Consider the following 27,423-nt stretch of genomic DNA (forward strand, 5'->3'; position numbering starts at 1 on the left):
TGGCTTATTGCACTTGGCAGAATGTCAAGGTTCACCCATATTGGGGGTCAGAATTTCCTTAGTTTTTAAGACTGAGTAATATTCCGTTCTACATACAGACGACTTAGGTTTATCCATTCATCTGTTGATGGACGTCTGGTGAACAGTGTTCCCCCCGCTTTGGCTACTATGAGTAATATTATGAACACTGGTATTTAAGTATCTGTTTGGGTCCCTGCTTTCAATTGTTATTTTGGCATGTACCTAGAGGTAGGGTCAAACTGTAGATCTATGTTTTAACTTTTTGAGAAGCTGCCTAGCCATTTTCCACAGCAGAGGGTCCCATATTTTTCTTATCTAAAACCCTCAAAAGACTAAGATGTGGAGTTTTTTAAAAACACTGTCAGATGCACAATTTGTAATAACACAAATAAATGTGGCAACTCACCTCTCATTCATAAATACAAAATTTTATTTGCACTTCATTAGTGTAGAAATACCACAATGCTTTTCATATCACAACACTCAAGACACGCCAAGTTATTCAAATACATAATTACTTATTTACCTTGACTAAACAAAACAGTGCAGTTTTAATAAAAGATATACCAAAGGTAGAGTTCACAAATCCATTATCAGACCAAAAAAAAAAAAAAAAAAAAAAAGAGGAAAAAAGAAAAAAGAAACACAGTCTAGGCTTAATGGGAATAAGCTTCACCATAAAGGGGAGAAGTTTTACCATTACAAAGGTATAGAATGTTCAGGTAAATACATGTATGTTCTTTGATATAGTAAAATGTATCTCTTTAAAATTCCTTTAAACAGGATTTGTTTAGGACAGCAGCGTTGTTTTAAAATCTTCTTCTATAGTTTCAAAAACACTTCTTTCTTTATTGAATCTTTGTAGTTCTTAAAAGCACAGGGTATGTCCGTTAGGATACCATGAGAGGGATTCTGCAGCTGCAGGACCAAGTCGACCCCTACCCTCTAACCAGCGACACTCTACCGTGACATAACATCAATAAATAACCCTCGATGACGGCTAGGAACGCAACTCTGCCTGCGGCAGAAATACTCCCATACTTCAGAGATGCTACGGCTGGGGGGAAAGGTCTTGTGCATAAAGAAAAAGCACTTATGATAGCTTTTTTTTTTTTTTTCCCAAAAAGTCTTTAGTTTTACAAATTTTCTTTAAAACAGTAAGCGAAGCACCACTTTCTTTCTTCTTATCAGAATATCTTCTGTCCTCCTAATATAATTAACGAGGACAATTATATTATTTATTTCAAGAAACATTATACCTTTCATTTCTCCCATTCTTCATATTAGAAGTACTACGTTTCCCAGTATATGTACACTAGAGGCTGGGATAATGGATGAAATGTAATAATTTGGAGGGAAATGTGGAATCGATTAACCAAAACTTACCCAGGATTGCATATCTGCATATTTACAAGTTAGTGTGTAGCTCTGACTTGGATTACAAAGTGCGAAAGGAAATTGTCAAGATGATTGTAGTGCAGAAGAGAACATTTTCCCCTTTCCAGGAATCACTTCCACTTTGTCTCCAAAGGAGCAAATCAACAGCATCGAACGTGTGGTCGAGGTGGAGGCAGTTCTGGTGGAATCTCGGGTTCTGGTTGTAATGAGAGGATACTATTGGACAACTCGTTCCTTAAAATATCCAGAGGCATCTTAAGGATAAAGAAAAAAGACAAATGTATTTAACCATGCAGTGTGTATGTAAGTGCTCTGCAAATTATATAAGAAAACAAAGTATTTTTATTTGTATTTTTTTTTAATTTATGTATTTTGAGAGAGAGAGAGAGAGCGCGCGCGCGCGTGCAAATGAGCTGGGAATGGGCAGAGCCTGGTGTGGGGCTCGATCTCCGGAACTGTGAGATCATGACCTGAGCCAAAATCAAGAAGCAGATGCTCAACCGACTGAGCCATCCAGGCGCCCCAGAACAAAGTATTTTTATATAAAGATCTCCAATCATCCAAGTTTAATTAGATGTTCAAATATAAAGGCAAAAAGTGAAAACCAGGTTCAGGATACTTCGTGTCACGGCACTAACACTCCCCAGCTTACATCATACCCTATGGTAAAAGAAACCAGATGGATCTCATAAACATATTTTCCCAGAACCTAGTAATAATGGAAACTTAATGCATTAAAACAGAAAAAAAAAAATGTTCTGCATTTGACTATGGTTTCTTTCACTAAAGAAAAAACTTCTCTTGGCAATTACATAAACAATGATTTTATTTATTTAATTAATTAAAATGGTTATATTTATTTTTGAGACAGAGAGAGACAGAGCATGAGCGGGGGATGGGCAGAGAGAGAGAGACACACACACACAGAATCCGAAGCAGGCTCCAGGCTCCGAGCTGTCAGCACAGAGCCCGATGCGGAGCCCAAATCGTCAACTGCAAGATCACGACCTGAGCCAAAGTCAGACGCTCAACCAACTGAGCCACCTAGGTGCCCCTAAACAATCATTTTATTAGAAGCTTCTGAATTATGCTTGAACTAGCAGATTATATGTAGTAATAGCATATACACTTACGGAAAGTTTCTTACTAAACAAATCTTTGAATGTAAGCCTACAAATGCTTGAAGAAATTGGTGTTCAATGAAGCTATCTAGCAATTTTTCTGCAACTGAGCATCACGGAAGGCCTGATTAATGGAATCATTATGCTGGGGAGCATAGCACTGAGGGGGAGGCAGGGCCCAGGGCTTTCTCCTCCCCGAGACACCCACAAGCTCCAGGAGGTCCCCACTGTCTTTATCCAATTCTTGTGGGAAAATGGGAAAAAAAGGAAAGCAAATGTCACATAAACACGAAACACCGTTACACCTGCTCCAGTCACTTCACCAAACCACGTTTAGGGTTCAGCCAACCTGCGCACCACACTGGACACGGAGAGGCCCTGGGCAGGACACGGCTGTCACCACAGCTGGATGCCTCCAGCCGAGTTAACCACCTCACCTGGTTCTTCAGCCCCGAATAACTACCCTAACTGCCCTCTCTAAAACATCACAGAGGGAACAAAGAATTTCAGATGAAATATTTTCCGGATATTTTACCTTTTTCAGAATGTCATCAACAAGCTTCAGAAATATTTCGTCCACGTTGAAGTTGTCCTTGGCACTTGCTTCACAGAACCGCATCCCAGTTATCTGCTGTGCGAACTAAGAATACAGATTCATTTTTTCCTGTGTGGGGTGCAGTGTGGTCTCGTGTGGCCAGGTGGCCTGGGACTGGGGGAATCACAGCTTTTTGGGCTCCCTCTTTCAGGGAGGGGCGGGCCAGAAGGTTTGTGAAGCCCCGTTTAAGCTCATAGTTCACTGTGCCCCAAACCCCTACATGATAAGTTAACAACACAAAACAAAATCCCTGACGTGATGACGTGATGACGTGATGCTGGGACCTTCAAGTCGAATTACTTGCCCAAGTTTCTAAAACTGCGATGCATCTGACATTCAAAATGTGAGTGTCACTGATTCCCTAAGGAAGGTTATATAATACATGAGAGTAAATCATGAAAGCAATTTTACGGCTTAGGAAACGTTTCTCTGTAGCAAATGTCAGAACAGATAATAATGCAGTGTATACTGATGCGGACAATCCTCTCCCCACTTCGAAATGCTTTCTAAAGCCTCCTGCTCCTTCTAATCCAAACAACTGAGAAGAATGTGACTGTGTTGTTTCATAATTTAAAGAAATTATTTAAAGACAAAAAGTCTATCCACTGCTAAGTGCAGCGTGGACAGTGACGTCCCTTCTGCTCCCCACATCTCTCACCTTCTCTCCCTGCTGCCTGGTGATTTCTCGGTCAGTTTCACAGTCCAGCTTATTTCCAACTAGGAGAAGTTCTGCATCCTCTGAGGCATACTGTGGAATTTTAAAAGAAGCTCCATTTCAACGATGGGCAGTCATACACTGACAGGAAACGTAAGCCAACCTGCTCTGTTGCCACCATTATCTGTTCATCCCCTCCCCAAATCTCTGAGCAGCTACCCTGTCCCAGGCAGGACTGGTTCAGGTGGGGTCTAAGACGTCCTCACAGGGCTCAGGGCTTTAGAAAGCGATGGGGTAACAGGCATTAGGAACCACAACCTTCTGAGCCTTTGACCAGTAATTTCTAAGAATCTCTTCTAAGGAAATGGCTCACAAAATAGGCACAGCTCTATGCTTAAGATGGTCATCAACTGAAGAGAGTCCGACAAAACAGATGGGGAATGAAATAAGTCAAGGTACATAAAAAGAATGCAGCCATTAAAAAAACAAAACAAAACAAAACTACCCATGCCTTAGAAGAACATTAATAGGACAGGAAGGCTGGCCTGACAGAATATTCAGGGAAATAAGCAGGCTGTAAAACTACATGGAATATGGATTCAATTTGGTTTTTCAGAATGGTGAAACTTTTTTTTTTTTTAAGAGAGAGGGAGTAAGCAGGGGAGAGGAGCAGAGGGGGAGAGAGAAACTTAAGCAGGCTCCATGCTCAGTGTGGAGCCCAACGTGGGGCTCATGACCTGGGATCACGGCCTGAGCCGAAATCAAGAGCCAGATGCTCAACTGACTGAGCCACCTAGGCGCTCCCAAACTATACATTTTTAAATTTACTTTCATGTTTGATTCCCCGAAGTTCCTATTGTGACAGGTATCATTAATCCCACAATCAGGAAAAAAAAAAGTTAAGCTACAGTTCTAAGTTTTCAAAAAATATAGGTACGGTAGGACCTCTCTTCAAAAAAGACTAAAGTCTCTTGAACAACTCATTTAATTTTGCATATTCTACACAATTACTTGAGACAGGTTTGCAGCAAAGGCACCTGAATGGTGTGACGTTGGCCTAGTTACTCCAGGGTCTCCATCTCCTTATCAGACAGTGATGTATGGGTAGGGGAACAGTGCCCACCTGACGAGGCTGGTGCGGAGTGAGCGTGGGAAATACTCAAGAAACAACAGCACTTACTCATAAAGAGGTACGCAGCAAGAGTCAAGTATGAAAGAGGGGAGAGCATTAGATCTCAAGACCCCAGCAGACTCACAAACTGAGTACCTAATGGGGCCCTGAGGCTTGAGGTCATTGCCTTTCAGTCTATGGGATTCACCTAGGTTCTCAGAGGAAAACAAAACACCTACCTTATCAATCATCTTCATCCATTTTGGCAAATCGTCAAAAGTCTCCTTCTTAGTGATATCATATACTAGTATGATCCCCTTGGCACTTCTGTAATAAGCTGAGGTAATGCTGTTGAATCTCTCCTGCCCTGCTGTGTCCCTAAGAAACAGCAAAAATCAGCTCCCAAACAATAACCAGAGGGAGCAACTCCACCTTCCAAAGCAAAAGGGAGGCTCTTCCCCACCCCTCTGCAGGCTGCTTCTAGTCCCATCCATGCACATGCATCATTATTAGTGGTGAGGAGAGGAAGTTTTTCTGAGTTAGTTACATTCAGACAAAAACAGAAGTCCCAACTTCTCTCAAACCGAGGTTTTAAAAATAAGAAAAACAATGTGTAAAATGACAGAAAGAGCTACATCCTCTTCAAACCCTTTTGCTTTTTAAAAGTGATCTCTGTGCCCTGTGTGGGGCTCGAACTCACAACCCTAAGATCAAGAGTTGCGTGCTTTACCAACTGAGCCAACCAGGTGCCCCTGCAAACTCTTCTAACCGGCATCAATGGTTGTATCTGATTTTGTAGAGAAGCTGACCGAGAGTCCATCACTAGTGAAAAATATCATAAACTCAGGGTAGTTATTTTCTTAATCCTTCTAAAACAGAACAAGGGGTCAAAGGGGAAGGGAGGAGACATCAAATAGGTTTGTAATACAATAAAGCTCATTATTGTCTGCTACTAAAGCTAAAAGTTGTATTTATTCTCCAGGCTGAAGTCGATCATTTCAACATAAAGGATGATGTAAGCTTACTAATAGCGTATAGCAGCTGGCTGAGACATATTTTCTCCATCTAATAAGCCAAGAAACTGCTAAAAACCATCATGTATTTATGAATGAGCCCGACACAGCAGGGCTTCTGATGGGGAGACGAATGTCTTTAAAGACAATCCATAATTTAGCTTTTCCCAAAGAACCTGAACTCACAGCATACTCCTGGGGGTCACGTGAGACAGGCGGGTCATGGTGTACTAAGACGGGGGCAATGCAGCAAACAAACAAGGTTCTTCACTGCAGGGCCATTCAAGGCCTCCACGTGACTTTGAGAGGTGGTGAGAACGTGCAGATTTTCCCAAATGCAACTGATCAAAGACTACTTCCCTTCAGGTGCGCTTTGTGGGGCTGTATCCCTAAAATACTCTTTGGCAATGGGGTTGTAATTTATGGCTTTGTTCAGACTGGCTTTGCCACCAAATTAGTTCCCATTAGCGATGGCGTTATCATGCCAAATAAACAAAAGAGCTTGTTGGCAAATTCATCTTCGCATGAAGCAAAGCCGTTTGCTTTGTTCCAGAGGATATAAGAATCCCCTGCTGCTTCTGACTGGAAGGCCCAAGAGGGCCAAGGCTGGTCTGTTTCTGTCCAGCAGGGTCCGGCAGAATGCCTGGTCCACAGCGGGCCATCAGTAAGCCTATGCTGAACAAAAGGTTACCGATTTAAAGTGTCGACGCTGACGCCACTTCAAGGCAAAATAAACTTTATTTTTTGACCGAGAAATGCCAAACAAAACTGGAAAATTGAATAGGATAGATGGGGACTGAATTCTTCAAGATTCCTAAGAAACCCTGAAGACCACACTAATAGGCACTGCACCTTGAAGGGAAGTGAGAAGGAATGGGTTCAGATACCATTTCATTTACATGAGGAATCAATGAATACAATTCTTTTCTGGAATCCTACGTATATAGGGGTATAATTAATACTTATGAATCAACAAAGAGTTCAGTCTTTCACGGCATGGTTTTCCCAGTCTATCACAGTTATGACTTGATCAAATTAGGCCTTTTTGTGTTTTAAAAAACACATTTTTCTACTTTGAAAAGTAGAATTGTTAAAACAATATAGCTACACCACAAATTTAGCAATTAGATTTAAGACCTTCAAGGAACATTTTGGGAATTATGTAGTTTAATAAGCCTTTACTCTAAGCAACTTTAATCTGGCTATTGAGTGTAACTCAGCTGACATTAATTTCTATAGACATTCAATGAATTACAGTCTAGACAGTGGGGGCTCAAAACCAGTGAAATTAGAGATAACAGACAACAATAAAAAATTACTTTTATTTAAGGTGGTAAGAAGACTTGGCATGAAATCTCTCTTTTTAAAGAGTTTTGGGTATAAAATATAGTATTGTTATCTACAGGCACAATGTTGTACAGAAGTTTCTAGAGGTTTTAATAAAAAAACTAACAGTTGAAGAATAGGAAGAGTAAAGGGCATTTTTGTTTTTCACCTTTTGAGAGAGAGAGACAGAGAGACACAGGGAGGGAGGGAGCGAGGGAGAGAGAGAAGATGCACACATGTGGGGGAGAGGGAGGAAGAGGGACGGAAGGAGAGGGAGCGGAAGCAAGAATCCTAAGCAGGCTCCAAGCCCAGTGTGGGCCCAACATGGGGCTCCATCTCACAGTGGTGAGATCATGACCTGAGATGAAACTAAGAGTTGGACGCTTAACCAACCGAGCCACTTGGCCGTCCCTAAAGGGCATTTTTCATAGTTAAAAACACTTGTTGCCTGAACGCAGTTAGCAATGTTCAAAACATTAAGAAATTAGCAGTCTCTGCTGGCTTTAAGTCAGACACAAAAAAGAGGGCAGACCTCAAAATGCAAAATCTGAGGCAATCATTCCAACACAAGTAAACGAACCAGTAAGTTCATTTACAAAAACCCCAATGAGGAAACATTCATCAGTTCACCACTCCCATTTAATGTCATTCTTTAAATTCCATCTTTTGCCTGGCTCTGAATGCTTGAGGTAGAAAAGCACCTTCCTTTGAGAGACTGTTCCGTATTTCCAAAATATGTGGCTTGTACAAATTTGTTTTCTTTTCCTCTCAAGTTCCTTTGCTTATTTCCCCTGCTAAATTATCTGCACCACATATGGTCACAGAATAGGGAAATGAAATGCCAATGCAGTTCAACAAGAATTTATTACATACCCACTCTGTACCAGTACCATAAAAATCCCACACAAGTTCCTGCTTCTCAAAACCGCACATGCTAATAAGACACCAATGCACTGATCATGCTTTTATCTTTCTGTGAAGATGCAGAATCCTACTATTTCCCCTCTTTATCTCCATAAACCCGAGTTTTCATTACAATGATAAAGAGCTGATTTCTCGACATTTACAGTGTATTATTGCAGGGAAAATTGTCACCTGCTGCAGTGGGAATATGAGGTGATCATTTCCCTCTCTGCTTTTGGTGCAAACTGAAAGATTCCTGCAATTCTGTTTCCCCAGTTTCGTAATACAACTGTGCTTTGAAAATTCAAAGATTCTTACTTATTGTATTTAATATATCCACTTAAAGATGTAATTAGGAATTTGCAGGGCAAGGTCCTGCAATGTGCATGAAATGTCCCATCTCTTCCAAGCAGAGGATGAAAAACGAGCCTGATGTTGACATAAGAATGCTGGCAAGATAGACAGGGATGATTCATTTTAATTCTGCTTGCCTAAAGGTAGGAGACAAACGTCATAGTTCCAAAGTCCATTTCGACACAAGAACTCTAAGTCCCTGTGTATGATCTTCAGGATGGCATTCGGCATTCAAATGTAAATTCATGAACCTATATTCTAGTCGACACATTTTAGCTACACTTACATAAAGGTCTTTTACACACACATGAAGAAACATTTTAGATGCAGAGATGAGAAAATGGGTCCTTTTTCTGACCACGGATAATCAAGGAACTGAAAAATGTGGCCATGACATAAAAACGTGGCATGAAAGTGTGACGATGCCATCCGTAGATTTTGGTAACTTACACTTTTAGGAACCTACGGTTAATATTTTCTCAGATGGAAATCGTCACGAAAAAATGCACTTCTTCCAATCAGACCTCTATGAAAAGCGACTGGGAATGTCCATGGACTGACATTCTAGAAAATCAGAGCACAGCTATTATTAGCAGAGCACAGGCTACTGAGGCTCTTTGAAGAGCCCTCTCCAACTACACTGGCTCCTCCCGGGCCCTCAACTGTGACAGTAAAGTGGTGACAGCATGCCCGCGACAAAGCAGACATGACAGCAAGAGTACAAGCACCGCTTCTAACTCTGAAGTAACTCGTGTTATTACTTTAAATCGTGAACCACGACTCCAATACTTCCTCTCTATCTACTGCCTAACAACGAAGAAAATGTTTAATCCTTTACGTAAAAAGCTTCAGAAGACAACAATCTTACTTTGAATGTTGTGTGATTAACAAGTGGCAGGCATTTTTTTTTTAATTTTTTTTTTTAATGTTTATTTATTTTTGAGACAGAGAGAGACAGAGCATGAACGGGGGAGGGTCAGAGAGAGAGGGAGACACAGAATCGGAAGTGGGCTCCAGGCTCTGAGCTGTCAGCACAGAGCCTGATGCGGGGCTCGAACTCACGAACCGTGAGATCATGACCTGAGCCGAAGTCGGACGCCCAACCGACTGAGCCACCCAGGAGCCCCAACAAGTGGCAGGCGTTTTGTGGATACGTTATTCCCTGTTGAAAACCCCTTTGGGAAAAGAGAAGTCCTTCCTTCCTCACTGACTCATTGGGATATTCCCTGTGTGAAACCTGTAATCAACCTTTAAATACACTCACTGAACCTCATTTTTCTCCCTCAGTTAATATTCTTCGAAAGAGTCAAGGAGAAGCAGAGGAGTGGCTCTGGGAAACGTGGTCACATCCAAAAGAAACGTGGTTCCTGGGTGTCCTGTACATTTCCCGAACCGCACCCTCTCGCTTTTCCCCGCAGGGTGGGGTAAGGCGAAGCCCTCTCAGATCAGATTCAAAGGCGCCGTGGTGAAATTCCACAAGTACCCAATGTCAGCAAGCACAGAGTCTTAGTGGGCTGAGTTCCAGGGAGGCACAGGACATCTGGACATACTTTTCACAGGTCAGATTACTACTGCCTGAGATGAAAACTGAAATATTAATACAGTAATTAAGGTATGTCTTTTTAGATAGGCCCTGAGGTCATCCCTTAGACACTGCTGTCATTCAGTAAGCAAGCTTCAGACATTCTAATATTAGCCACATAAGCCTTTATTCAGGATAAAGTATCCTTCAAAAAGTATCTCCCCCACACGTGCTAGGTACAGAGGTAAACATATTCTGGATGATTTTTTTTTTTTTTTTTTTTTTTTTAACTAGGCTTCATGCCCAGCACTGGCTTGAACTCACCACCCTGAGATCAAGACCTGAACTGAAGTTAAGATTCGGAGCTTAACCGACTTAGCCACCCAGGCGCTCCCTGGATGATCCTTTTTTTTTTTTTTTTTTTTTTTTTTTTAATTTATTTTTTTTGGGACAGAGAGAGACAGAGCATGAACGGGGGAGGGGCAGAGAGAGAGGGAGACACAGAATCGGAAACAGGCTCCAGGCTCCGAGCCATCAGCCCAGAGCCTGACGCGGGGCTCGAACTCACGGACCGCGAGATCGTGACCTGGCTGAAGTCGGACGCTTAACCGACTGCGCCACCCAGGCGCCCCTAGATGATCCTTTTAATAACGGTCTTTTACCTTGAGAAACTTAACAGAAGACCATGGGGGAGGGGAAGGAAAAAAAGTTAGAGAGGGAGAGAGCCAAACCCTAAGAGACTCTTAAAAACTGAAAATAAACTGAGGTTGATGGGGGGTGGGAGGGAGAGGAGGGTAGGTGATGGGCATTGAGGAGGGCACCTGTTGGGATGAGCACTGGGTGCTGTATGGAAACCAATTTGACAATAAATTTTGTATTAAAAAAATAGGGATTGCAAAAAAACCCCCCAAAAAACAAAAAAAATGGTCTTTACCTTAGAGAGCTTACAATCAGAAACAACAGCACGTGTGAAAGATCCTGTTAGCTCCAGAGTTCAAAAAATGGGCAGCAACGTACAAAGTTTGCGGACTTTCCAATCAAGGGCTAATAAAATATATCCACGTTTTTTGTCATCAAGTATTTAGACAAGTCTGTTCATGTGTCGAAATCAAGCCAATAACCCCCAAACCCAAACCGGCCTTGAAGTGGGGGAGAGTCGCAGGAGACCAAACGAAGACATTACCTGGGAGCCTCCAGGAGGCGGCAGTGCGCTCGGCTGCAGCCGGGCCCCACCCAGGGCACGGGTGAAGGATGAAGGCATGGCACTAACACTCAAGCATTAGGTGACCGATGATGCCACAGATGAGGCAGCAAGTAACGCGGATGAAAAGCAAACACACACATGGTGGACAAACACTCAGAGCTGAGCGGACCTGCAGAGGAGTTAGTAGGCTGAGTACACAGCAGCTGTGATGTTAAACACAAGAGGGCGGTCTCGAACCCCTCAGCGGTGCCCCGTTTAAACCGCCACCAGATCCGCGCTGCACCCCGCAGGTCGGTCTCCCGGGGGAAGGGGGAGGGGGTGGGGGGGGGCGGACAGCTCCCGGCGCCGCACAGCTGCGACACGGCTGGCTCGGTCGCCCAGGCGTGGTGCCGCGACAAAGGGTCTTCTCTCCGGAAAGTGGCCGCGGATTCACACCCAGCTGGCACCCGTGGGGCTTACGTCACGTGCCACCAGCCACGCGTCCAGTGGGAGCATGCGTGTCGCACGGCGGTGCTCACACTCTGCCTGCCCTGGGCAGCCCCCCAGCCGTCTAGGGGGGATCTGCCTTGAAACTGCGCGCACCCGGTTAGGGGCGTGCTGGACTTTCCTTGCGGGCGATCAAATAGTAACTGGAAAAATGTGAAAACGCGCATTTGAGCAATCATCTAAGCGATGACAGTTTTGCTATTATGTCAAATGCTTTGAAAAGAGGCATCGAGGCTCCAATCATTAAAGTTAACAGTGTTCTTTCACCGCTCCCCATGTGCAAATGAAATATGAAATGGGCAGACATTTCTAAATTTCCTCATTGTTCATTTTATTTAAAGATGAGCAAAGGAGAGGAAAAGTAGGAGAGGCAAGCCAGCTTGAACAGTTAATTGTATTAGACAGGCGAACAGACTGTGAACACACATGGTGTTACTGGGTGCACATCCCCACTTACCAGATCTGTAATCTGATTTTCTTTCCTCTTAGCTCTACGGTTTTGATTTTAAAGTCAACACCTGTAAATAGAAAGAAAGAAAGAAAGAAAGAAAGAAAGAAAGAAAGAAAGAAAGAAAGAAAGAAAGAAAGAAAGAAAGAAAGAAAGAATAAAATACAGTTTGCCATAAAAAAGAATCCTATGTTTATATTTTGTATCATTATCAGTAAGACAAAAAACCTGGTGTACTAAATCCCAAAAGGAAAAGCAGAAGTCCACCAATGTCTATGATGCTCAGTCTATATTTCCACATACAAGTGTACAAAGTCAACTTGTGTTTTACAACGAAGTACCTACATAGCATTTGCTGATCGTAGTATGATTTATTGCTACCACGGTTTAGCATAAAAGCCATTTAGAAATTAGCAATTATGTTAACAACTGAATGGCTTTAAAGAATGATATATTGGGGAGAATTCTTACAGGAAGTGCTGGAAACTGAATCTTGAGTTCGAATAGCCTTAGTCTGGATTTAGAAATCACTGCATTGAGCTCTGTAGCATTCACAAAGAAGTCAGTTAATATGTAAACATTACTTCTTTATCACATTGTGAATAGCATGGAACAGGAATTATTTTTAAAAAACTTACTCATAAAGGTTAACATTCTCAATTTTAATTTCGATTCATTTTAATTCTGAGCAAACCGTCATGTATCACTCACTATCCTTTCCTAATTCAGCCCTTAAAGCTTCAGCTGATTTTTTTAAACCAAATTTTCATTTGTATATGTAACCTTATACAGGTCTCAGTTATAGAAAACTTGTACATTTCCAAACAATATTTTTTTTACACACTTTTTGTAACTGAAAAAACAAATCAAAGGGATGCTCACTAAATTGGAGAGTCAGAATTACTCCCTACGGGAACCACTTCCTGCCTGTCTCAGGATCCGGCATCACAGTGCTGTCAGGCCTTTAATGGGCAGGGGCCAATGTCCTCCAGTGAGTGCTACAGGACAGCATGGGGGTAAGGACCCTACTCCCAGGCTCTCCAGCTCACGGATTTGATGCAACACTGCAAAGTCAGATGATGTTCTCAAGGTGAAGTGAAAGACATGTGACTGTGTTTTATAATTAGCAACACACTGCAGACACCAGTGCAATACGAAAGACATGTTTACAACCTGGGGAGGGGGGCGGGGCACCAGCCCTTGGTCTGTACAACAAAGAGAAGTTGCAGGAATATAAACAGTCACAAGAGAACAAAGCTAGAGAAATACTCTGCATTTCAATTCTTAATCTCTTATACCAGACATAATTTCAAATGTCACAGAGAAAAAACTGGTTAATTCAATTTCACTTTCAGTTCTGGAACCGATTTGCTCTTCAAAGTCAAATGACACTCTAAACCAGCCTAGAAACAGAAAGCATGTTTGTGCATTACCAATATCTTCGGAGTTCCTGAATGACGCAACCACAGGGAAGAATGTAACTGAAAGTGATACTCTACAAGGCACAAAAAACAGCCTAGAGATATTTGCTAATAAATTCTGATTTTAAACAGGCACAGCTTAAAGACAAAACACTGGTCCTCCTGATATTAGCTAAAGTTAGGGCCTCCCCACGTTGCTCTGTGATGGCAAACTACAAGTCAAATTCATATTTTTGTCATGACTAGTATTCTACTTTACTTGTTTCCAGTTTGAGGTTTTGTTGTTGTTGTTTTTTTAAGTTTCAGCTAAGGGGACTGTAACTTTAGTAAAACGTGTCACAGTGGCTGCTACTTTATTAAAAAGAATTGGCAGATGAAACTTCTTTTGTGAGCTCTGCTTCACATCAACTAAAAGAATCCCTTGAAACAGCCAGAGTCAATAATTTTTGTTTTGATTAGGCTGTTTTTGCTTAAGGATTATTCTGAACCCGAACATGTCAGACACTTTCTACCTACTTGAACGATTTATACAACTTTCACAATCCTACACCAGGACTCTTTTGTAACCACCAAGTCTAATGAATAAGAGTAAAAGCTAAGGCTGTTAGTGTTCAAAATCAGGAAATAAGTGGTAATGTTATCATCACGTGATTATAAACAGGTTACTAATTTTAATAGGACAACAAAACAAAGATGAACCCACAGCGAACAGGATTAAGAGTCTGTTGAGCCAAGAAGACATCTATCTAGTTTCGGGCACATGGGTGGATTGGCTGGTTGAGCGTCCAACTTCAGTTCAGCTCATGATCTCATGGTTAGTGGGTGCCAGCCCTGTGTCAGGCTCTGTGCTGACAGCTCGGAGCCTGGAGCCTGCTTCGGATTCTGTGTCTCCCTCCCTCTCTGCCCCTCCCTTGCTCATGCTCGGTCTCTCAAAAATAAAAATAATGTAAAAAACAAAATACAAAAAAAAGACTATCTAGTTCTAGTGAGTTGCTTAATGACAACTTCACTAACAACAGAAAAATAGTCTAAATCTAAAATCCCATTAAAATAGCCCTCTCTCTTAAATGCAATATCCTTTACCACATTTAACAGCCACTCAGTAGCTTGTAACAACTGGAAACTTACTCTAACTTATGGCTTGGAAACACATACTTGTATCAGAGTATACAACCATTTCTAAGAACATTACATCAAGTCAAAAATCTCTTTAGGTTGTCTATCTTAAAAATTTGCATGCCACAGAAATTATAATGATCCTTAATAGAAGATATTAGGTCATCTGTAGCCTCAGATATTCAGTGATTCATTTTAGGAAAAGTCAGCACAGAGCTGGCCTTGAGAAGGAGCTCCAGGGACCGAGGTTTATAAACAGGTAAGGGACAAAAAGAATGGCATGCCCATTTCCGGCCCTTGCTGAAAACCCAGTTTCCTACAGGTAACTTGACTACCAGGGGAAGCAATCAGCCCTACCATCGGTTGATGGGGACAGTCTCTGCCCTCAAAGGGCTTAGTCATACTGGGCTAAATCGACACCCCATGCAGTTGGCAAAGAAGTGCCTTTCTCTGCTGTTCTCTCTTCTTAGAGAACCTCCTTGTCTGCCCAGAAACCTCTGACAGCCCAGTTGATTCCCAATCTGAACCCGGCTGCCTGCCCCACAGTCCCATCTGTGTACGGTGTTCTTGGACCTGAACTTTCTCCTGGCCCTTATCACAACATTCCTTCTTTGCTGTTTGGTGTCTCCCTGAGGGCACAGTCATGCCTGACTCCCTACAGCCTAGGACACTGCCTGGCACACAACAGCAACTGGGTAAATCTGATGTATGAAAGCCACCCTCTCTTCTCCATCAAATACTAGATACGTAAGAAGAAATGCTGACTATTTTGGGGAAAAATTAAGGAAATTTATGACTGTTTAGCAAAAACAAACAATAAAACTCACACAAAACACTTTAGAAGAAAGGAGAGGCAGATGTTCTGAGTGTCTGGTGCCCAGTACCCATAGGTCATTCCAGAAACAGAGTATTTCATTTCTCCTACAATTCTTATTGTTGACGGTAAATCCTTAAAAGACGGGGCAGTCTTTTTAAAAAAAAAATTTTTTTTTTAACATTTATTCATTTTTGAGAGACAGAGAGAGACAGAGCATGAGTGGGGAAGGGGCAGAGTGAGGAGACAGAGAATTGGAAGCAGGCTCCAGGCTCCGAGTTGTGAGCACAGAGCCCAACGCGGGGCTCAAACTCACAAACCCTGAGATCATGACCTGAGCGGAAGTCAGACGCTCAACCGAGCCACCCAGGCGCCCCAGGGCAGTCTTAATATGCTTATAACTTCTCCCTCCATACACCAGGGGGTTATTATGGTAATACTGGATTCAGTCACTTAGACAGGAAGTGGTCCACTAAGTGAATTACTCTAGCAAAAGCAGCTTACTTTTCTTGAAGCTTGCTAATGCTATGAGAGTCTTTCAAAAAATATTTTAATCAGGGGTGCCTGGGTGGCTCAGTTGGTGAAGCATCCGACTTTGGCTCAGGTCATGATCTCGAAGTTCATGGGTTCAAGTCCCGTGTCGGGCTCTGTACTGACAGCCCAGTGCCGGGAGCCTGCTTCGGATTCTGGGTCTCCCTCTCTCTCTCTGCCCTTCCCCTGCTCATGCTCTGTCTCTCTCACTCTCAAAAATAAACATTAAAAAAAAAATTTTTTTTAGTATTTTAATCATAAAGAACACAGGTTATAGGGGCTATAATTCCTATAACAATGGGCACAGATGGCTCTATTTGAGTCACCACGTCTCCTTGATCTTGTTTTCTTTTTTAATTTTTTTTTAACGTTTATTTTTGAGAGAGAGAGAGAAAGAGCGCGCACGCAAGTAGGGGAGGGAGGGAAAGAGGGGAACCGAATCTGAAGCAGGCTCCAGGCTCTGAGCTATCTGCACAGATCCCCATGCGGGGCTTGAACTCATGAGCCACGAGATCATGACCTGAGCTGAAGTCGTATGCTCAACCGGCTGAGCCACCCAGGCGCCCCTTGAGTCTTGTTTTCCTTTAATAACAATGATAGTGGACGTCTGTCAAACGCTCTGTGCTGACATGGGATCCTACAGCAGCCCAGTCAAGTGAGCACTAGTGTCCTCCTTTTACAGAAGGAGACACCAGAGTGGAGACAGGATACGGTATTTGGCTGTTAAGGTCATATCCCATGCTAGCTAGCCGAGTGGCAGACCTTAGGTTCAAATTTGTAACATTGCCCGCAATGAAAAGTTGTTATGCTGAGAGTCAGATGCATGAAAACAAAAGTAAAGGTGTGAAATGTTCTGTGAATGACCCAGAACCACACTGATGGAGATGTTTAAAGAACAAAGCCTAACTTTACACTTGGTCTTCTCTGCATTTGTTTCCCATAAATCTTAGCAAATAGCATAAAGGGCTGGCATAAGTACTGCTGATATGACTTCTAAGATCCCCTTAAGGCAAAACAGTTCTAAAACAGGACCGTATTTCTTCCTGCTGGGCCACAAGAGGTTACAAAAGTGAAAATGGCAAAAATAAACAGAAGCGTCTTTCTTCACATTCCTTTCCAGAAAAAAGCTAAATAAATAAAAGCAAAAATAACACCGTGGTCCACACCTGTGATTACAGCCGAATGGACTGCTCTTTTTCTTCTCTGCCCTGCTTCCCTCCCCCTCCTCAAAGATCTGATTTTCCTTTACCTAACACTTTTAGGATGTTGAAAGATTTCACAGACTTTGGAATAAGTCTCAATTCAAACGGTGGCTGTCATGTTACGGACACTTCATAATAACTATCTTAAGTTCATACAGTGGCGTTTCTTCCAAGGACATAGATTCTATACAGGGTCATCCAATTTGGGACATGGTCTTTCTACTAAGGGGGAGGATTTCCAGTGTTTTCATGGCGCTGAGTGAGAAAGTAAATTAAGAAAGGAGTCAAAGTCACACAGAGGGAGGTAAATTTAACGCTGGAAAACAAGTCACTTGAATGCATGTGGGGCCAGTCTCCTGCCTAAACACCACCGGCCAGGGAAGAGTACAACCTAAGTCCCCACGGGAAAGCACCACACAAAGAAAAGGATTCAATAACATAGAGACTGAGTGCTATGACTATAAAACACTCTGATCGGCTCAGCAGTAGGTACTGTTAGGAACACAGGAAAGTGATGGTAGGACATTAAAAAAATGCTTATCAGGCCTGAGGACATCAAGCATCCATCCTAGGAGTAAGATCTGCTTCTTCCTCCCGCAAAGAAAAGACTACACTGCATCTCGCCATCCCTGACACACGCAGCACGAAGAGATGGCACTTGGCTGGACACCTGCACCACGAACTCCACGAGACAGGGAGGAGTCCGAGGCGATCGCTTCAAAGGAGAGGCGGGAGGGAACAGAGCGTGTGCCCCACAGAGCCCGTCAGAACCGGCAGGCGGCTGCATTTTCACGAAGTATATACATTTAGGAAAGCACTTGACAGAAAGGGTCTGTTCCCTTCGTGATAAAAAGATGAAGAACTCTTCTATGCTGCTTCCTACGCCTCAGGTACTATTCTAAGGGCTTTATGTCCATTAATTCACCGCAGTGTATGCACTTGCCAGTTTTATGAGGCAGATATTATTGTCCCCATTCTACAGATGAAAACACTGCAGTCAGAGGGGCTAGGAGCTGCCCAGGGCCACTGAGCAGATGCGTATTAGAGCACCGATTTGAGCCCGGCGGGTGGCTCCAGGCTACACTCTTACCTCACTGGGGCAGCCTCATCTGATAAGAAAAGGAGGGAAAGGCTGCAAGATATAAAGCTATCTTTCACGGTAAAAAAGTTCTGCATTGCTAAGGAAATATTTTTAAAAACTAAGTGAGGTCTCCTGGTGGCCTTGGACCTGCTGTTCCTGCACCAGGAAGCCTTCCTGTGCTCCCTGGTTACGGACACACATACCCCTCTCTCAAAAGGTGGGGACAACGTGCCTTGAGTCACGACAGGAAGAGAATATTGAGGGAGGGGAGGAGAATCTGAAAACAAACAAAAAACAACCAAAACCTTAGATGATAAAAAGTGGATCAGGAATATTTTCTTCATATGCAAAAAAACATTAACTTGACTACTATTCAGATTGGGTCCATAAAAATGCAGGCACTGTCAGATGCATTTTGCCCTTTAGCCAGGTCATGTGTTTACATTTTGATTTTCATATTCACCTGTATACATTTCGGTATGTATCTCTAAAGGATAAAGATTCTTTCTTGGGACTGTTTCATCTATGAGACACTTTTTTTTGCATCTATGGTATAGATTAGGAGGAGATGGGAACATAACTGACATTTATAATTGTCCCTTCCAAGCCAGGTACCTAAGATATTTCATCTCCATTTATTCCCGCACGTGAGACGAGAAAAGCGTGTAAGTCCTTCTTATTTCTTTTCATGAGTGCGGAGACGGAGATTCAGTAGCTCACTAAAGACACACAGACAGCTTGTGGTAGAGGCAGGACTCACATCCGGGACCCCGTATCGACCTCTTGAAATCACACCATTGGGGTGGGAGGCAGAGAACGGTGTCTAGAAGGAGGAGTGGCCAAGGAGAAGGTGGAGTGCTTTCCTTTAGAAGTGAAAATTAAAAGTGAAAATTTGATGGTAGGTGTGATGGGTTAGCAGTCAGCCAGAAGGGGGGCTCTGGTGCGGCATGCCTGAAGAGGGAGAGGAAGCACGTGAATGACAGAGCTCCTGGTTTACAGAGGCCTGTTCCATCACCGGGTCTCCGCTTAGAGGGTCCTGGATCCTAAATTAAGGTGGGCAAACCAGGAGAATTTGATTCATCAGCTACTTCCGCCAGAAGCCCGCTTGAGGTGGAAATAGAATCTGTTTGGTTTTAAAACGAAGAAGGCATTACATAAGCACCACAAACCAAACATTGGAGGCTGTCAGATTTGGAGGGGAAAAGGTTTTCAATGGAATCGAGTGTTCTATTCAGCCGGTGTGTTTTCTGGTTTTAAAGGATAAGGGGTTTCGACAAACATAATCACATTCAATTAAGGGCACTATTTGAGGTCCGTAGTTTGGTTTTCCAAATGTCAAAGATGTGCGATAAAAGGACAAAAGGAGCATAATCAATTTCTTCCTCTGTTGAAGTACAACAGCATATAGCACTTTACCTCTTTTCTGAGGTTTTATTGTGGCTCTTTCCATGACTCACCTGCCCTTCTGAAAAAGGACAAGGCAGGTAAGGAGGTGTTAGCTTTGTGCCCTTTAGAACAGCTAGCAGAATGGTGTCTTACAGAAAAACAAACAGCCTCCTGGATAACACCTACTGAGTGACTAGGCTATACGAAGCTACATTTTCTTTATAAATTCCAACAAATGCTTCATTAGAACAATGTATCTGGCACCCAAGGCTGGAGAATAATTTGGACTTAGCAGTTCTCAAAGGAACCTACTCTGCCTTCTGAAGCCAGTTCTAAGATCTGCTAACAGATTGCTCCTGGCAGATTCCACGCGGCTGGAGGGAGAGAGGCAATCTCTAAGAATCTGGATCTCTATCATGCATAATAAAACCTTTCTTCTTCAGTGCAGAACAGTGAAAGAAAGGCTGAACGCACTTAAGCCAGGTCTCTAAATAGATTTTTATTCAACCTGAACAAGCAGACAACAACTAAATTTCCATATTTTCTTTGAAAGCTAACTATTCCACAAAAAGGGACGTACGTGGTGCTCTGCACAAGCCTATCCGTTTGCACTGAGTTCATTAAATAAATCAAGCTAATGACAATGCATAGCATCTGCTGGTATAAAAACGAAATGTTAACCATTCGCATCTGTTCCTCTCACACTGACATCTCCCTGAGTCATCGTGTTACATCATTTTGGCAGAGGAGTGAGACAGCACTGGAGAGGCTCGGTGTTGGGCTCTTGGGGTGGGAATTCTGGACAACTCTCCTAATTCTCTTCTAAGTGAAGCAATTAGGCAGATCAGCCATGGCATGGAAGACTGCATATGAGCACACAAGAGCAAAATAAAATACACTATTTGGAATTTTAATCCAGTATTAGATGCTCATTCTGGGATTTCCAGCAAAGATGTCTGACCTGTTTCCAGAATGAAGTACAAGCAGCTTCCAGGCAATGGAAGCAGCGGTTCCACTGCTTCCAGGTAAAGCCGACCAGACCCCTGTGGGCTGCATTTCCCCCATCACGTCCCCTAACATTCAAGGACAGACCCACAAGAGCCGCTTCTGCAGGGGACTTATGCCCACCTGTTTCCTGATAAAATGCAGCCACCTACCTGTACCACTGAGCTTCCCTGCCCATGGAACAAGCATCCTCAGTGCACCTTCATCTTAACTCTGGACAAAAGGGAGGAGTCTGGCAAAGAGAACACAGGGACCATGGCCAGTAGCTGAGGGAAAACAGGCTCCAGTAAAGCACCATCATCTATGACCAGTCACTCTCAGGGGCCAGCCTGTGAAGTCTGATGTGTTGATGCGCAATGAGAAAAATGAAGAGTGGTGAGGTTCTCGGAACTAAATTCAAAGAACTTTTTAATCCTGATAGTCTGTCTTTCCTTTTTTCTTTCTTTTTCTTTCTTTCTTTCTTTCTTTCTTTCTTTCTTTCTTTCTTTCTTTCTTTCTTTCTTTCTTTCTTTCTTCCTACTGAAAAGTTGCTGACAGCAATTTAAAAAATGTCTTTACCTGGCAAAGTAAAAGAACTGGCAATCCTAGGTTGGCTTCCAGCACTCTAGGGGAAGTTTTACTGCCCAGGAAAATCAGAATTCTGTTCTAGACTGCCTTACTCCTACTTCTCCTCCTATATTCATATGTATGAATATATTTGAATATATATGAATATATTTTATACATATATATACGTATAAAATGTTGGAACATTTTAATAGATATGCAAAAGGCTGAAGATGCTCGAATGATCGAATATTTAGGTAAGAAATACAATTCTTAGAGCATATGTTAAAATCCAGAAGGCAAGTGACAAGTGATGATAGTGGCATAGTTTCAGAAAAGTCAATTTCATTGATACCATATATCAATGACAGCACTATCTTCACAGGCCTGCAGGGGGCCTCGATTAAGTTGTGAAGGACTTCATGGTGTTTGATTTGGAGTCACAGAATTTTCACCAAGCAAAGTAACTTTAAATTTCCAAATAAGCTAAGGAACAGTTAGAAAGAACTCACTTGTAGCAACCCTGGCCCTGATCACTTGCTGACCAGCTGTGACATGTGGGTAAGTTGCTTACCTCTCTGGGCCTTTGCCTCCGTATCTGTAAAATGGGGATACATTTCAGGATTGCTGTGAGGATTAGACAGTGTCCCTTTTGCTGGCACATAGTAAGTGCTCAACAAATAGTAGCTACTACTAATAGAATTTTACATTTTATAAGCACAGACAACTAAATTACTTATCCAAAGGCACAAGCTAGTTACTGACAGCCTAACTCAAAAGCCCAGGTTCCTCATTCATATGCCAGTGTCTTCTCTAGAATGCACTGTTGCCGGTGTGGGGGTGAAGGTGGGTGAAATCATTTCAATTCAAAGTTAACAGTTTCCAACAGTTATACAGAAATAAAACAAGTGCTGAGATATATAAAATTTAATTGATTTGTTTCCTATATGTCAGATAGTTATAAATTTCTATAGCAGAACTAACTTGTTTCTATTTCCTTAAACGTCAAAAAAACTCTACTGCACTTTTTAAGGGACCTGTCAAATTATGCTAGTTATATCAGATTAATTCAATTCCATGAGTACAAAATCCCACTTGAAAATAATACTCCATCCTAGACAATTTGCATTAAGTAAGTCAATTAGTAAATAGTCTTTCTAGCTTTTTATACCCTGGTGAACTTTGTGTTTTTTAAACCAGAACAAAAAAATCAACATTTGCTCATTTATAATTTTATGAACTCCCTTGGGATTTCAGCTACAATCTTATTTATTTCTTTAAATTTTTTTTCTTTATTTGACAGAGAGAGAGAGGGGGAGAGAGAGAGAGAGAGAGAGAGAGAGAGAGAGAGAGAGAGAGGGAGGAGAGGGGCAGAGGGAGAGAGAGAACCTTGAGCTCAGAGCCCTACACAAGGCTTGATCCCACGACTTCAGCATCATGACATGAGCTGAAAGCCAAGAGTTGGATGCTCAACTAACTGAGCCACATAGGCACCCCTCCACTACAATCTTCTATAAAAAGTTCAAGTGAACCTGATTCTCTGTAAAATGCCACGCACGGAGCCACTCCTGTAGATTCTGAATTACATGAGTCCTTCACTTTAGTGACCCACCTGGGCTGGCGCATGCTCAGAGACTCTTCCCTGCCATGCTGTGGGGTACGGAGTCATGAGGAGCACACATCTGCAAGCCCAGACAGGGTAAGGGAAAGTCCTCGGTGGAAGAGGCTCTTTCTCTACGTGGATCCAATGTTACTACTGAAACTTGGAAAACTGGCCTCAGAAGCACAATTAGCTATGAGCTCACCGCTCAGACGTAGGCCTTCAGGTCAGGTGACCACAATTCCACACCACACCCAACACGACATTTAAACATCACTTTTCTTTGTGTGTGTTTCTGTTTTAAGTTTATTTATTTACTTTGGGAGAGAAAGAGAGAGAGAGAAAGTGAGAGTGAGAGAGAGAGAGAGAGAGAGAGAGACAGTGCACTAGTGGAGGAGGGGGCAGAGCCCCTTGTGTCAGTGCAGAGCCCGATGTGGGGCTCGATCCCACTAACTATGAGATCATGACCTGAACCAAATTCCAGAGCCAGATGCTTAATGGACTGAGCCACCCAGGAACCCCAAAATACCATTTTTCTAAGGCAACTTGCAGAATGAAGCACTCCGATTAGGAGGAAGCCTCCCAGACACAGCCCTCTTCTTAGGTTCCCCCACTGGAGGGGCTTCCACTGTGCTCCTGGAGTATTTCATACACATTTCCACCACTGCTCTTACTAACAGGGGCATCTTGCTCCCCACAGGCTCTGAGCCGCTTCTGGACAGAGACCGTGTCCTGCTTACCACTGGGTAGCACAGTACCTCACACCCAGTAGGAGCTCAGTAAATGATCTGATAGCTGGAAGGAAAAAAACACAGGCAGGGATTGCAGGGGGAGGGGGCAGCTAGTTAGCATTCTTCAGCTGTCTTCATACTCTGGATCAGACCACAGGTTATCAACTTTCTGTGAACTTCCCACAATTATTAAAAACTTATCGAGTCAAGTACTATAGGCTATGTTTGGAAGAAACAAAAACCCAACTGCACAAGGAACCCTGTGGTGGTAGCAGCGTGGGAGACATGTGAAGTGTGTATATTTGTTTGTTAAGGGGACAGAGAACCAAACTGCCTGGTTTCCTTGCCTCCTGTTTCTTCATCATTCCCCAATAAATATCCTATGTAATCCTGCCAAATTAGTTTCGCTGTCTCCATGCCAATGCTGTATTCAGAGGCCTTTCCAGCTCTAGTTGCTATGGGATAAGGCCCATGCTCTTTAGCATGGCAGTCAAGGTCTGGAATCTTCAAGCATTATTCCCAGGGTCCACTAATGAGTCTTTTCCAGAATGTGTCTGTGAGATGATGATTTATACTAAGAAATATATATTTGGTCTTTGTCCCCATTCCAGTCACAGAGCTCCTAGAACCCTTGGGATTTTCTAAGGAGAAAATCATAAAAGTATCTTTTGGTATGTTAATGAGGTTACTTTTAGAATGCTCCCAGAGGTGACTTTCAGAATGTTCCTCACCAAAAGATGGGGGCTGGTCAACAGAAGAACTAAGTGATTAGAAGGTTGGAACTTTTGTCCCCCACCCCAAGGAGGGAAAAGGGGCTGGAGACTGAGCCCAATCACCACTGGCCAATGATTTAACCATGCCTACATAATGAAGCCTCCATAAAACCCAAAAGCGCAGGTTCCAGCTTGGGGCTGGTGAACACGTGGATATTTGGGGAGAGTGTCATGCTCCGAGACCACATAAACACCGGGTCCCTTTCTGAATCACGTACTTTTATGACTCACTGGTAATCCAGTACACAGAAAGTTTCTCTGAGTTCTGTGAGCTGCTCTAGCAAATTAATCAAACCTAAGAAGGTGGTTGTTCGGAGTCTCTGCTCTACAGCTGGTCAGTCAGAAACACAAGTGAAAACCTGCACTTGTGACTGGCTGTGAAGAAGGGGGCAGTTCTGCACAACTGATCTCTTAACCTGTGGGAGTGGGTTCCACTGTGGCCCCTGCTTAGAAAACCCTTATTCACCCCTTCTCTTTCCCACTCTAAAGTACACCTTTGTCCATTTCCTAAACACCCCCTCCACCCACGCAAGCCCTCATCTAACCACCCATAATGCCTGTGCTGATTTCTCTTTATCACACGGTACAACCCGATCATCCCTCATTTTTATATATTTTGAAGTGTGCAGCCATGAAACACTGATACTTCTGAATTGCTTTTAACTCTATCGACATCAGATACTAAAATAACAATGTGAAACCTCATTCGTTTGTTCAATTCTTCTACGTGATCCAAGACTGGATATTTAAAACAGGTATAGTTATGTTACTGAATTTTAATATCCTGGTCCCAAGGGCGTCATTTTAAAAACAAACGGTACAGAGAGCACAAATATTTCTCAAATAATCTATTCCAAAAAAGCAGAAAGGGAAACACTTCTCAAAGGCAGAACAAAAAAGACAACATGAAATTTGGGGGGGTTAATTGTCCAATAAGACACTGAAAATGTAGTAATGTCTTGTTATAGGACATTTAAAAACCAATTCATCCCCAAATTCTACCGTGGTGGCTACCACTAGTTACAAAGCTAAATATGTGTATAAGTATGTGGGAAGATACTTTCAATTCTGTATTTCACATTTTAACACCTGTCAATGTTTCTTGGACCTCTGGACCTTCTTGGGGAAATCCTGTATTGCCTATCACTGAAGATGACTGCCCTTTACTTTGAAGAATTACCTCATCTATGGAGTTCCCTAGCTTTGACAGCTTTAAGGGGTTTGCCATAGAAACAACTTCTACCCACACCAACCTGACCAACCTCAATGCCAACTCCTGTAAATCCAACTTCGTTTAAAAAAACAAACAAACAAAAAAAAACTCCCCTGCAGTTTCGATTTTAGATCCCGAGGACAAAATACTTTCTGACCTGGAGAGTTACTGTATTTACATCACCGTTGTACTTCACCCACCGGGAGGACCCTGGCACACTCCTCCCCATTTCTGCAAGACCTAGGGTTACGTGAGGTCATGAACAAGTACAGCTGAAGTCCCTCTGTCCCGCATTCACAGTTACTACAAGAAATTTAGTGTAGTTTTAGTCTTAATATTCTCCCCAGATCCTCCACAGGGAATTTCAAGCTTCATTATTTCAGCGCATCAGAAAATGGGAGTTCAAAATTAGAAAATAAGCCCTGGTTCTCACAAGGCACTGCTAAGGCACCAGAATTGGCTATAGATGACCCACTTTGGCTATCTGGCCAGGGGCACAGCTTCTGCACTGCCTGCCTGCTTCCCACATCGCATTACCTTTTTTCTTGGGTGAGTAATGTAAGGGGCAGGAGTTTCCGTGAAGAGATTCTCACAGTCCCTGAGAGCGGAACAGGACCAATGTATCACCCTGGTCTCATGACCGGCTCTTGGGGGGTGCGAGAGGGGACGCTGGTTCAATAACCAGCTCGGATCAGGGACGTGGGAGGGGCGTGAGGGGTCTGTGCCAGGCGAGGATGGAGGGCCTCGAGGCCCCAAGGGCAAGTGTGCGTGGAGACTACACGAAAATCTCGGCCTGGCTTTGGGAACAGGATGGAGGGGCTTCCACTGGGACCGCCCCTCCCCCTAGATTTCACCGAGAAGCCCATCCTCCAAATGCAAGGCCACCCAACTGGAGAGATAAAGGCTCACGGACGCGAAGAGAAATGAGGCCGGCAGGGCGCAGGGCACTAGCCCTGGGGACCGCGGGAGGGCAGAGTCTGCGGCGGAGGGGCCCAGCTGGGGTCTGGCCCAGCCCCGGAGCCCTTACCCACGGTGGACTTGCAGGCTTCGCAGAAGGTGTCGTCGGTGAAGCGCTCCATCAGGCTGGTCTTGCCCACGCCACGGGAGCCGATGATGATGACCTGCAGCTTGAAGTCGGCCGGCCTGGGGGGCTGCTTCCTCCGGCGAGCCTGGCCGCCCGACAGCGCCGGGGAGCCCGCGCCCAGGCCGCCGCCGCCCCCGGCCCGCCTCTGCAGCGCGGCGGCCGGATCCATGCACGCATACGGCTCCCGCTCGGCCCGCCGCCCGCCGCCGCCCGCTCCCGGGCCGCGCGCCCCGGGCCCCGGCGCCCCCTCGGCCTCCGCCGCGCGCCGGGGGTCGACCCCGGGCTCGACGTCCGCCCGCTCTAGCGGCCCCGGCAGCCCGCGGATTCCGCGCTGCAGCTGTGCCTCCGGCCGGTCCCCTGCGCCCGCGTCCAAGCCGCCGCCGCTGCCGCCGCCGCTGCCGCCGCCGGGAGAGGAGGAAGGGAAGCAGCTACTCCGCAGCAGCGGCAGCAGCATCCCGGACGAGGAGGGGCAGGAAGCGCAGGCGCGGGGCGGGGCGGGGCGGGGCGTGGGGCCTGCGAGGGGCGGGCGGTCCGGCGCTCGCTCGCCTCCTGTCGGCGGGAGGACCGCGCGCCCTGCGAGCCGGGTCTGCCGTTGCCGGTTTCTCCTTGCATGCACCTGTCTTTGCTGTCTTGTATCCCTGCTGTTCTGTTTTCACTGCTCTCCTCCCCCTTTTCTTTCTGTCGACTCTGTTTTCTTCTCTTACTTCTTCGTCCTCCCTTCTTTCCCTTTATCACTCCTCCTTTTTCTTCTTTCACTAAATCC

At 44.0% G+C, this 27,423-nt stretch overlaps 1 protein-coding gene across 1 annotated transcript; it reads right to left on the bottom strand.

Moving 5' to 3' along the window:
- Positions 1 to 433: 433 nt before the first annotated feature.
- RAB12 (RAB12, member RAS oncogene family) lies at positions 434 to 27,114 on the bottom strand. Its single transcript, XM_007083540.2, has 6 exons — positions 26,604 to 27,114; positions 12,167 to 12,227; positions 5,141 to 5,279; positions 3,794 to 3,883; positions 3,076 to 3,180; positions 434 to 1,673 (listed from the first exon to the last, which is right to left on the bottom strand). Exons 1-6 carry the CDS (start codon positions 27,112 to 27,114, stop codon positions 1,560 to 1,562), a joined length of 1,020 nt encoding a protein of 339 aa, XP_007083602.2. The 3' UTR covers positions 434 to 1,559.
- Positions 27,115 to 27,423: the final 309 nt, after the last annotated feature.

Source organism: Panthera tigris, chromosome D3 (assembly GCF_018350195.1).
Source record: "Panthera tigris isolate Pti1 chromosome D3, P.tigris_Pti1_mat1.1, whole genome shotgun sequence".
Lineage (NCBI taxonomy): Eukaryota > Metazoa > Chordata > Mammalia > Carnivora > Felidae > Panthera > Panthera tigris.

Bases quoted from the DNA above. Each gene is read 5' to 3' on its own strand.
- RAB12 (XM_007083540.2), bottom strand. From the start codon at position 27,114: ATGCTGCTGCCGCTGCTGCGGAGTAGCTGCTTCCCTTCCTCCTCTCCC. The intron at 12,228-26,603 runs GTAAGGGCTCCG...TTCTATTTACAG, and splicing joins AGCCTGCAAGTCCACCGTGG to GTGTTGACTTTAAAATCAAA. The intron at 5,280-12,166 runs GTAAGTGGGGAT...GCTGTTTCTTAG, and splicing joins AAAATCAGATTACAGATCTG to GGACACAGCAGGGCAGGAGA.